At 33.6% G+C, this 12,133-nt stretch overlaps 1 protein-coding gene across 5 annotated transcripts in view; it reads right to left on the bottom strand.

Moving 5' to 3' along the window:
• Positions 1 to 258: 258 nt before the first annotated feature.
• Positions 259 to 12,133, bottom strand: part of ZNF148 (zinc finger protein 148) — a 124,434-nt gene continuing 112,559 nt past the window's right edge. For all 5 annotated transcript variants that reach the window (XM_073231496.1, XM_073231497.1, XM_037013090.2 and 2 more), the window contains 2 exons: positions 7,083 to 7,201; positions 259 to 6,757 (listed from right to left, as the gene is read on the bottom strand). In XM_073231496.1, the coding sequence (XP_073087597.1) occupies positions 5,159 to 6,757; positions 7,083 to 7,201 (1,718 nt within the window). In that variant the 3' untranslated portion in view covers positions 259 to 5,158. The remainder of the gene's footprint in view (positions 6,758 to 7,082; positions 7,202 to 12,133) is intronic.

Raw genomic sequence — 12,133 nt, 5'->3', positions numbered from 1 at the left:
ATTCAGTTCTATACAACACTGTCTATATTATGTACATGTTTAATTATCAATAGGAAATAGAAAATAAAAATTTAACAGTGATTGAGAAAGGGTCAGAAAATGAAACAGGAAAAGTAATACTGCATAATCAGAATATCCTATTATCCTACCAGTTTCAATGACAGGGTTCTTCCTTTATTAGTTGAAATACAACGAGGGCATAGGGGATCCCAGGAAAATAACACTATATATAATCAGAAAATTCAACGTGCTCCATCATCAGAATTTCCATCACACATTTAATTTCTTCTGTACAATTTTTATAAACTTGTTTTTCTTTTCAAAATCATTAATTTCCAGATTAAATTCAGCACTACACAGTATGCCCTTGAAGTAAAATGAGGTTACCTGCTTTATTTGGATACCAAGTTCCCTTCCAGACAGCATTAAAATAAAGACGACTACACAGATAAAATCCAGTATAATTCAAATCCAACAATGAAAAATTTCCCCCATATTGTTGCAAAATTCTTTCTACTGAAATGCTTTGCTACAATAATAAAAAGCATACATTACATATAAAAGATACCAGTGTACTAAAAAGTGACAGAAGTGGACTAGCAAATCCTTCAAAGCACATTATATAAATGACTAGCATTTAAAAACATTTCTCCTATAAAATGTAGGTCATATACATTTATAAATTAGCGGTTTTATTTCTAAAGCAGTGATGTGTGTGTTCAAATAGTTAGTTGTTCTGTACAATATAGTATCTACTCAATTCAAACTACAATAGGTTTGTCTTTCTTTGTATTGAAGTTGAATAAGTTCATCTGATCAGCTGAGAAATCAAGCATGAAAAATATCTAAAAATCAAAGTAGAAAGTTTAGAATTATTGAAATGTAGCTATGAAATATGAAGAGAACTATTTATTTCACAATTGAGCTGAAGTTCACCTCAAAACTTATGGGCTTGAATCTAAAACAGAAACAAATATTAAAATCCAAAGCAAACCACAAAGTTAGGTAGCAGTACAGAAGCAGGAAAAAAAACAAACCCCCTTCTTTCAGTGTGATGGGCACTAAGTTTTGCGGTCTTCCTCCATCCTGCAGAAGAGTGGTAAGGCCATTCAATGCTTAGTGAAAGTGAGTACAGATGAAGTCAGATTTAGCCTGTCTCCCCTGCAACTTCAATTAGGCTGTGTAAACAGTGTTACGTTCCGACAGGAGGAACAATGGAATTTGCTTATAAAAACTGATTGAAGATAATAATTATTAAATGAAATAAGGATAATTCGTAACTCTGAAATGTTTTTAGAACTTTCCTGATGCTACCTGTAAAGTTAGCACTGCGATGTATTATTGCTTACATACAGTACAACATCGTATGCCTTCTAACATAAAGCAGTATTGTGATTTGTCTGTACATATTTACAGGTTCTTAAAAACAAGCTGTAAAAACATTACATACTTTCAGACAATACAAATTAGCACATTGGTACTCACTTCAAAACAAATGGAATGCATAACATTAATAAACATAGTAAAGGAAGACGCACATAAAAGTCCTTGATTGTCAAGACACGTTTATATATAAACTCTGTGCAGAATTAAAGATTCAATCATAGGTACATCCTTATTTGATGAACCATATTTACAGCATGGCATTGCATAAAAAAATAAAATAATGTTTACAGGGTTTTACTTTATCCATTGGATTAAAGAAAGCAACAAACACAACAAGAAATGTTTGTCTGCTTTAGTTTCCTACCAAAGTTTAAGTGAAAAAAGGAAACACACGGTTTTATTTGCAGAATATAGCAAAAATTGGAAAATTATTTCCCTGAAATAAAGCAATTTGAAACAGAAAAGGCTTAAATTAAATTGCAGTGTCAAAAAGTCTCTCATTGATTATAATAGTGCTTCTTCAAGTAAATATACTGTGAAAAAAACAAGTTCTAGTTTAGAATGTTCTGAGTCTAAGAAATGTACTACAGTAATGCCTACTTTTAAGTTTCCCGGCTTTTTTTTTTTAACAGCCCTTTAAAAACCCAAATCAATAAAATGAAAGAAGTGGCAAAAGATCTAACCTAGCTGGCACTTTGCAAGTTTCTCTCACCTGTGGAAATGAAAGCCTACCCTGAGCACAGGCCTCTCCTTTGCCTCTCAAAGAGAGAAAACTACCCAACCACTGACAGTCCTCAGTCAGATGGATTTATATGGTATCAAGTAGAAAACTGCAAGTAGATCCCCCAAATCTAAGAGCCACTCAAATGTTCTGAACCAAATGAAATATATGTGCAACAGGTTTTTTTTTAAAGCTTTTAGATGTTCAAGAGATACTACTTCATCTAATGTGATGCTTGAAATCTTCAAACATGAGGATAGGTCATAAGTGGAAAAGCACACCTCACTTACATTGACCAAAAGCTTAAGGGTAAGAGCATGTTTTAATAGAACAATCTACTCAGAGAGAAATGAGAAAAACAAATTGCAAAAAGCTCTCTCATATCCTCAATATTCTGATTTAAATAGCAGCACAAAAGGCTACTTTCTCTATTAATGCCCTGATAGCAATTAAGTTAACTTTCTGAACCAAAGTGGGGAAACCCAAACTGTTGAGATATTTATCATATGATGATAACACATGGTAACTCTGGTAGGCATTTAGAATTTCACAGTTAAGAGAAGATGACTATACTTAAATGGTAAGTCAATAAGTTATGCCTAAGTATCACTTGTCTCAAAAATGCTTATAACGTGGTAGAAAAGTCAGCCATTACGTAGATTTAAAGAAATGTGCTGAAGACAGGAATGCCACACCTGAAATTCTGCTTGCATAACTACCAATTTCAAAGGCCTTCCTTCCTTAGCAGAGCCTAACTGCTCAGCAGTACAGTCTCTTTCTAAAAACTGTGCTGGTGGTGTTAAAACCAACAAACAAAAAACTTTATACTGTACCAAGAACTACATCAAGCTCTCAGTAGAGCAAAATTTTTATTAGGCTCACAAAAAAAAAAAAAAATTCAAAGCATGAAATAAATGCCTACTACCATCAAATAGTAGTAAGACAAATACAAATGCCTATCTAAGATGAGCACAGTTCTATTTTTAACATCTCAGCTGAATGATGAATGAAGCCTTCTTGTAATTGTGATATGCACCACAACACACGTCATTCTTAATAGTCAATAGTGGCAGAATTTAAATATCTACTTCAAAGAAGTCTAAAACTCTTGAAAAATTTGGCAGCAAAGAGAGCTGTCAAATGGGACAATTAGTATTTCAAGCAGAGCTTAATAACCAAAGCGTAGAGGAAGCTACATTAAACATAATTTATATTCCTTATTACAAAAACACCAATATATTCAAAATAAATGTGAAAGATGTTAAGGGTAGATATTTTCTTTGTTCCCTTTCTTTATGAGAACAGTCTTAGGATAACATTAAATAAAATAAAAAATAATTTAAATGTATAGCATTCTATACTGAAATAAAGACTGCAGATCTACAGGGCCAATATATAAGCTAAAATGGAAATTAACAAAATTTCATCTTCCAAGGATATTAATTTTAGATTATCACTGGTGCTATAGCAGTATATGCACTGTGACAAATATTGCAGAAATTTAAAATTAAAAAAAGTTGGAACAAATTAAAGTTAATAAAATCAATATAACTAATGTATTTTCTAAAAATTAAAAATGTCCAAAATGTATAATTCAAACCATCATTCTTTAGAAAAGTATATATATATATATATGTGTGTGTGTTTATATATAAGCACTATTTATTGTACCATGCTGTATTATTTTAAGACAAAGTATTAAAAAAAAAACATTCATGGCATAAGGATAAAGTCTGTAGTTTATTTAGATTTTGAAATGCAACAAAAAGTTTCCGATCACTCATCTAGCTGAAAAAGAAACTGTAGTTACTTGAGTTAGTAAACACTTTTTTTGGTTTGTAAAATTGTAATGAGCAGTGTTCATTAAAAAGAATTCAAGATAAAATAAGCAATTAAAATGCCCATTTCTTTAGTTTCTCTGGATACTGTTTAATTATCCAATCTATTAAGATTCTAGAAAGAGAAGGATTAAACCAGGTTTTACAGTTCCAAAGATACCCAATTTCCTTTTATTGCCAAAAATTAAAATTGTCAGATATGAGATGATTATAACACAACCATATCAAACCTAAAAATCTAATTTTTTTTTTACTTTGAGAAATCAAAAATACCAAATAAATTCTAAGTGCTCTATGTTAACTGAAGTGTATATGTAAAGTAAAATACAATTAAGCTTTAAAACGTGGAATATACATTTTTGTGTAAGCATTATGTTCTTGGGAATGTAATCTACAGAATATCTTTTTTACTAAATCTTCAAAACCTTGATACCTGTACATGAAAAATCATAAAAAATATCTAAGTACAACTGTACAAAGAAACTGACACCAATATGCATACTTCCATAGAGAAGTGACTGCTTCAACAGTTAGGTATTTTGGTAAAAGTTTTGAAAGTATGCATATATTTAAAGTAATTAGGCTTTTAAATAGTGGAGTCTTAGACTATCAGATTTTTATTACTTTTTTTCTCAAAAAAAAAACATGTTAATATAATGCAAAATGAAAATCAAGGGTATATGGCATATCATTCTTTTTAAAAGGTGGTTTCTTGGTTTCTTTTTTTCCCTTGATAGGACACACTAGTTTGTTTAAGCCATAATCTCTTGACATTTAAACTTTTAAGTTCACTCTGTAAAGTATACTCAGATTCCCTGCTGAAGTGCAATGACTATGCTGAAAAACTTAGAAACAGTATGAGTCAATTTCACACAATTACTAATCTCCTAAGAATGTACAACGTTATCAGTTAGGAAACAATTGTGCGAAGTCTTTTTTTTCTTCCTTTTAAACTTGGTGTAGGTGGAATAGCAAGTTTCTGATCTAAAACAAGTAATGCATTGCTTCTATAAAGGTGACAACATGTAAGGCAGTTCAAAGAAATGCTGACTAACCAAACAAAACGCAATTATTGGATTATCTTGCTATTCGTATCAGCTTAACTTGTTATAACGCATAGCTCGTAAATCTGTACAGCACTCCATTTTACACAGAGTAACCCCACTCTTGATTAATCTGTTCTAAAGTGCCAGTATTATTTACACTTTTTTTTTTAGCCAAAAGTCTGGCCAGTTGTGGCATCAGGTGAAGATGTCATCCCAGCTCTATTATCATTTACATTCACCAAGGGAAATTCTGGAAATTCAGCACTTGTCCCTGGTCCCCGAAGGTTCACCTGTCCATTGGCAGTGCTAAACTGAGTAGCTATTCCAGCTCTGGATCCATGATAAGGAGCACGGAAAGGCTGTTCAAAAGAGCTCATTTGGTAAGCTTGATGGACCGGCTGAGCCTCAGCTTTCTTCTGAGAAGTCACTTGATCCAAAAAGTCCTGTGTCGACGTGGCAGAAGCATGGTTTGTCTCATCACCTGAAAAGGGAAATGAGTGCTGTGAATCACCAACTATTAGTCCAAAGTGGGACTTATCTGGAGTTGTTCTTAGTGGAGAATTCATTCCTGATCGAAAGCTATTGATGGGCATGGCTGCATAGACTTGCTTGTCTATGGAAGAGAATGCTGGCGGATTTGGAAGCGTCTGGTTATCAGTCACAAAGTTAAGGCTCGGGCTATTCAAATAGGCATCATTTTGGCTAGTTCTGTCCAAAGCCTGCTGCAGGAACTTTGAGTACTCCTGCAGCATGTTGGCTTTATCTGATGAGGATGCTTGGGGGCTTGGCCCAACACTCTCCGCCGGGGTGACCTCAGGTACTTCCGAGGAATTTATGGATATGCTAGAAGTCACCTCAGTGTCGGCAACACTGAATGATATCTCATGCTGTCCATTAGCTTTATGGGAATAATGATCCAACAGAGTCTGCAGGACCTCATCTGGAATCACATTTTTGTCATGATTACTCTTAATCTCCACATTCAGTGCCTGTGAATCCAATATGGATGCTGTGGTACTTTCATCAATGACACTTGCCACAGCTGCTTGTGTTACAGAAGGCTGAGAAGCTATGGTGCCCACATTTAGGGCATACTCCCTACTGTTGTTACTTGCTGCTTGAAGATACCGCTTCTTCTTCAAAAATTGCATGGCATCATCATAATTAGTACTGCTATGCACAGGTTTACTGGGCCCCTCTTGCAAATTATCAACCTGATCAATGTCAGCATTGCCTTCTGAGTCCAGTAAGGCTTGTTTATCCACAAGTTCAAAAGCATATTTTGAAACTTTGCTCTCTTCATATGTAGATAAAGGCGAAATTGTTTGACTTTGCTCCAGTGGCTGTTTCAGACTTCTCTTACTATTTATTTTTTTGAGAACCAACTTAGGTGGATGTATTTCTCCTGATGCATCTTCCAAATGTGAGCCCCCAACCGAAGAATGTGGCATTTCAACAGCATATTCTGCTACCATATACTCATCTTTTACTTTAGTACTTGAAGAATAAAGAGGCAAATAATCATTTTTATCTTTCTTCAGGTCAGATTTGTCTAAAGCACTCTCTTTGTCCACCCCAGATGATTTTTTCTCTGTTTTCTGCCTCTTCTTTTTTGGCAGTGAGTTATCTTTTGGTGATGTAGAAAAGCCAGAATCTTCTTCAGATGTCAGAAGGCCACCTTTGATGGCACATCTGTTCAGTTTTTTGTCATGATTTTCATGGCACATACGTTTATGTTTCAATACACGGTCTGTTCTGGAAAAATACTGTTGAATTCAGAGTTCAGTAGTGAGTTTTTTGTTTTAGTTTATGTTTGTAGTCAACCAAGAAAAGGAAAGGAAAGGGAAGGAAAGGAAAAAAAGCAATTAATATAAAAACAGATGTAAGTATAACAACATAAGCAATTCCAAACTAATTTGCTCAGCCAGCTGTCATAAGTCTAACCAACAACAGTTGGGAAGTTTTTCAAATAATTCTGGTAATATTTTCTAATTTATTAGCATTATTTTATAATTTAAGAAAGAAGAATTCCAATGTCAATCATACCTCAATAAAGTAATTAAAAAATAATAATTTAAGACCACCTCTTACCTGTAAACAGTATTCACACTGGTAAGGTTTTTCTCCACTATGAGTTCTCTTATGCCTTTCCATATGATATTTCTGTATGAATCTCATACCACATTCATCACAGCGAAATGGTTTTTCACCTAGTACAGAAAGTTAAAAACAAAATATTGTAAAATTATGAATTACTTTACCACAACAATCTCTAAATAAATGACTTTTGAAAACTGTCATACTTTGCTCTTTTTAAATGACAAAGAAGTCTTCCCTATACTAAATATATCTTCCAATCTGATTTGTCTGGAATATTTTGCTCTATATTGGCATATCCATTGAAAAAAAAGCTAGAAAAAGGCATACTCAATTTCCCTGCTTTCTATTTTATGTGTGCATAAACATAGTCTTTCCATGGAGACCAGTAGTACCAGGAACTTAAGAGCAACAGGAACACCGTTTGAGTAACATATTTGATGTTTCTAATCCTTCTCCAATCATATAAAATACTATTTTCAAAAATCTTTTGAAAAAAGAAATGTTACCCACACGTACTACAACATAATTCTTGGGTACATGCTTTTAATTAATTATTTATTTTCAAAAATATTTGTGGCTAAATGAAATCTGAGTCCTAGGAAAACATTCTTAAAAATATAATTTAGTAAAACAAAAAACAAGTTTAGAGACTAGGTTTCAGAGTAAGGTTTCTTTATACTCATTTTCTTTTCCTCAACTCAAACTAGCATTTCTCATGTCCTTTTTGGAAAGAATTAAACTGAGCACTGTTAATTGGGACATGTAACTCCCACTTCCCCACCCCACATTTTTTGGGCCTTTTTCTATCTCATAGGACTTCTTAGAATAAGGAACCATTGCTATGGAGATCTAAAATAGTTTTTACTGATAAAACCACAGTAAACAGAAGGGTATGACAATAAGTTATCTTGAATAATGCTTGTCTGGGAAACTATTATTTCTAACTGTTATACATTCAACAAAATTTTACTGAATACTTCTCCTCTATCCAAAACCCTGATATAGGAGTTTAAAAGTATAAGGCATTCTATTTGTCGTCAGAGTTTATAGGTGGGAAAACAAGATATACACATTATTAAGAGACAACAAAACCTGGTTTACCTTTACAACTTTGTATTTTCCTTCTTAACCTTTTCCTCCAGCCAAATCAAAATACCTACAATCTCATGCTTTTCTACCTCTGCCTTGACTTATGTTACTCCTTCAGTCAGGAATGACTTCTTGCTGTGTTCAGGTACTACATTCTGTTTAAGACCCAACCCATCTCCTCGGGATACTTTGCCCTATTCACACTCCCAGGGGAAAGGTATCTTTATCTTCCTTAAATTTCCATAGAACTTGATCTCTGTCTCTTCTATGGCACTCATTATTTTCACCTCAATAATTATCTTATACCTCTCTATTCTACTAGATTATACTGCTGCAGGTCAGAATCTGGGCACAAATTATGTAGCTCAAAACACTTTGTGCAATTTTTAAGTGCCAAAGAATGGCATGACTATTAGAGTGTATTATTACTTGAAAAAATATTATAAGCTGGTATGATTTGGAAAAGCTTCTTAGAAGTATTAGAATCTAAGCTGAATAACACTTAAAGAGATTGCGTGTGATTAAAGCCAGGAAAGAAAATTTAGTGAAAAATACAGAGCAACTGAAGGTTTAAATACTATAAAACATCCAGGAGAAATAGCACCTGAGATTTAATTTGCCAACAATTATTTGAAATTCCCAGGAATGCAACTTCTGCAATTGCTACAGAGCTGCCAAATTTTAGGGCTGAAGGGACCCTGCAGTGACTTTCAAACTTTGCTCTTGGGGGTTCCACAGAGGCCCCCAAAGGCTGATGCTGGTATGGCCAATGGCTCTAAGCTTGCCACCCAAAGTTCAAGACAAAATAGCTGTACTTCTGCATACTGGAGTTCTGAGTAGGGAATCCAAGGGTTCATAGGCTAGAATGAGGGCTTAACACAACTCATCTAGATCAATTCGTTTATTTTATGAGACAGAAATACTGAAGTTCAGAAAAATTCAGACATTTGGCCAAGGGGTTAATAAAATGAAGCAACAGAATCTGGGAGAGACCACTTACAGAAGTGAAAGAAATGAGGGGAAAAAAGGAGAAGCAATAGTTGGAAGGCAAGTCATTAAAAAAAAAGTATTAGTAAAGACAGGGAGACTAATTTATTTGAAAGCAGAGAGGAAAAAATAAGGAAGTGAAGAAGAGAAATTGAATATAAATTTTGAACTAAAATTGAAGTGGAATATTATGGTGAATAATCAAAAGAACAAGACCCCAGAAGAACCAGGATGAAAAGGGAAGAATACAGGTAATACTGGAAAGAAGTAACAATAGGTGAGTATTTTAAAATAGGGAATGTAGATAATAGAGCTCATTAAGGCCAGAAGTTAATCATTTCTCCCAAGTGAGAAAAGGTAAATGAGAAACTTAGCAAACTGATTCAAATTCAATTAGTTCTGCATGATACTCATGGATTGGAAGACTTAATATTGTTAAGATGGTAATACTCCGAAGTTGATCTAGCAGAATTCAAAAGCAGAAATTAACAACCTGACCTTATAATTCGTATGGAAAGGCAAGAGATCCAGAATAGTTAAAACCATCCTGAAAAAGAAAAACTGAGGTGGAAGACTCACCTTCCCAATTTCAAGACTTACTGCAAAGCAACAGTAGTTAAGATAATGTGGCAATGGCAAAAAGACAGATATGTCAAGGAACAGAACTGAGAATCCAAAAATAAACCCCTACATTTATGGTCAATTTCTGATCTTCAGCACAGGTGCCAAGACACTTCAGTAGAGAAAGAACAGTCTTTCTAAAAATGATGCTGGGACAATCTGATACCCACACACACAAATATGGAGTTGGATCCCTACCTCATACCATATATAAAAATTAACTCAAAGTAGACCATAGGTTTAAATGTGAGAACTGAAACTATAAAACTCTTATAAGAACACATAGGAATAAATCTTGACCTTGGATTGGGAAATGATTTCTTAGATATAACACCAAATACACAAGCAAACAAACAAAAATAAATGTACTTCATCAAAATTGGAAACTTTTGTGCTTCAAAGGACAATATCAAGAAAGTGAAAAGATAAAATGTGTAGCTGCTGTGGGAAACAGTTTGGGGGCCCCTCGAAATGTTAAATGTAGAATTACCACATGACTCAACAATTCTGCTCTTATAGTTACATACTCAAAAGAACTGACATTAGGGACTCACTCAAACAGATATTTATGTATCAATGCTCAGAGAAGCATTATTCACAATAAACAAAAGATGGAAGCAACCCAAGTGTCCATCAGCACAAGAATGGAAAAACAAAATAGAATATATACATACAACAGAGTATTATTCAGCATAAAAAAATGAAATTCTGATATATGCTATAATATGGATGAACTTTGAAGAAAGTATGCTAAATCAAAGAACTCAGACACAAAAAAGGTAAAAATTGAATGATTACACTTTCATTAAGTACCTGAAGTAGGTACCTCATAAAATTCACTTAATATTGTTAAGAGACAGAAATTGGAGGTCATGAGGCACTGGGGGAGGAATGAAAGGGGAGTTATTGCTTAATGGGTACAGGGTTTTATATGTTGTAAATGTACTTCATGCCACTAAATTGTATGCTTAAAGATGGTTAAAATAATAAATTTCATGTTGGTTTTTTAAAAAAAGTGATTAAGAACTCATGGAATGGAATAAAATATTTTAAAATCATTATTACCTGATGATGAAAGCATACACAGTATGTGAAAAGAACTCATACATACTCAACAAGACAAATAATCTAATTTAGAAATAGGCTACGGATCCGAATAGATACTTCTCCAATGATACACAAATTGTCAATAAGTGCATGAAAAGATGTTTTCAACACCATTATTCATTCTGAAATGCAAATCAAGACAACCGACATACCACTTCGCACCCAACAGGATAGCTAAAGAAGACACTCACAAGTGTTAGCATGGATGTACAGAGTTGTAACCCTCACACATGACTGGTAGGATTAAATGATATAGTTACTTTGGAAAACAGTTTTGCAGATCTTTAAAATGTTAAAACATAGTTACCACCAGACTCAGCAATTCCACTCCAAAACATATACCCAAAAGAACTGAAAATAAATATGCACACAAAAACTCATTCATGAATATTCAGAGCAGCATTCACTATAGCACCCCCCCCCCAAAAAAAACCCCCTCAAATGCCCATATCCATACATGGAGTAATATTCAATTATAAAAAGGAATAAAGTCCATGCTACAACACAAATGAACCTATAAAACATGCTAAGTGAAAAGAGCTAGACACAAAAGACAGAATTCTACAGTAGGATTCTGTTCATATGAAATTTCCAGTATAGGTAAATGCATAAATACAGAAAATAGACTAAAGATTGTCTGGCACTGGGGGGGACAGAGTGCAAGATTTTAGGGTGATGAAAATGTTCTAAAAATTAGGTCTTAGTGACAATTGTATAACTCTTTGAAAATACTATATGCTATTGAATTAGACACTTCAAAGGGGTAGGTTTCTGATATTGTGAATTATATCTCAATAAAGTCATAATTTAAAAATACCCTATGGTAACACATCTGTAACCATGCAAAGTCAATTGAATTCAATTAAACTCAAATTCAAATTAACTGGAGAATATTCATGTTTAAATTGTCTGCCTCATTCTAATAGATGATCAAAAATAGCTTACTTAACTAGAAGCAACATTAAGAAACAAAAAAAAAAATTAAGAAACATTAACACCTTAAAAACAATTTACACAAATGTTCCTTTGTTGCTAAAAACCCTTCATAGCTCCCCAAACTAAAGAGAACAATTATGATGGCTAAGTCAGCCAAAGATAAATGTAAACACAAATTCACCTTTGACAGTCATGTATTTTTTGATTACCCACTTACGTTAAGCCAATTTCTAATCCTTTCTCTTTTGTTCTCCTTTAGTATGCATATCCCCTTTTACCATCTTTCTTCCTGTCCTTTTCTC

This window comes from Manis javanica, chromosome 3 (genome assembly GCF_040802235.1).
Source record: "Manis javanica isolate MJ-LG chromosome 3, MJ_LKY, whole genome shotgun sequence".
NCBI classification, from domain to species: Eukaryota; Metazoa; Chordata; class Mammalia; order Pholidota; family Manidae; genus Manis; species Manis javanica.
This window is presented reverse-complemented; position numbering and strand designations above follow the sequence as displayed.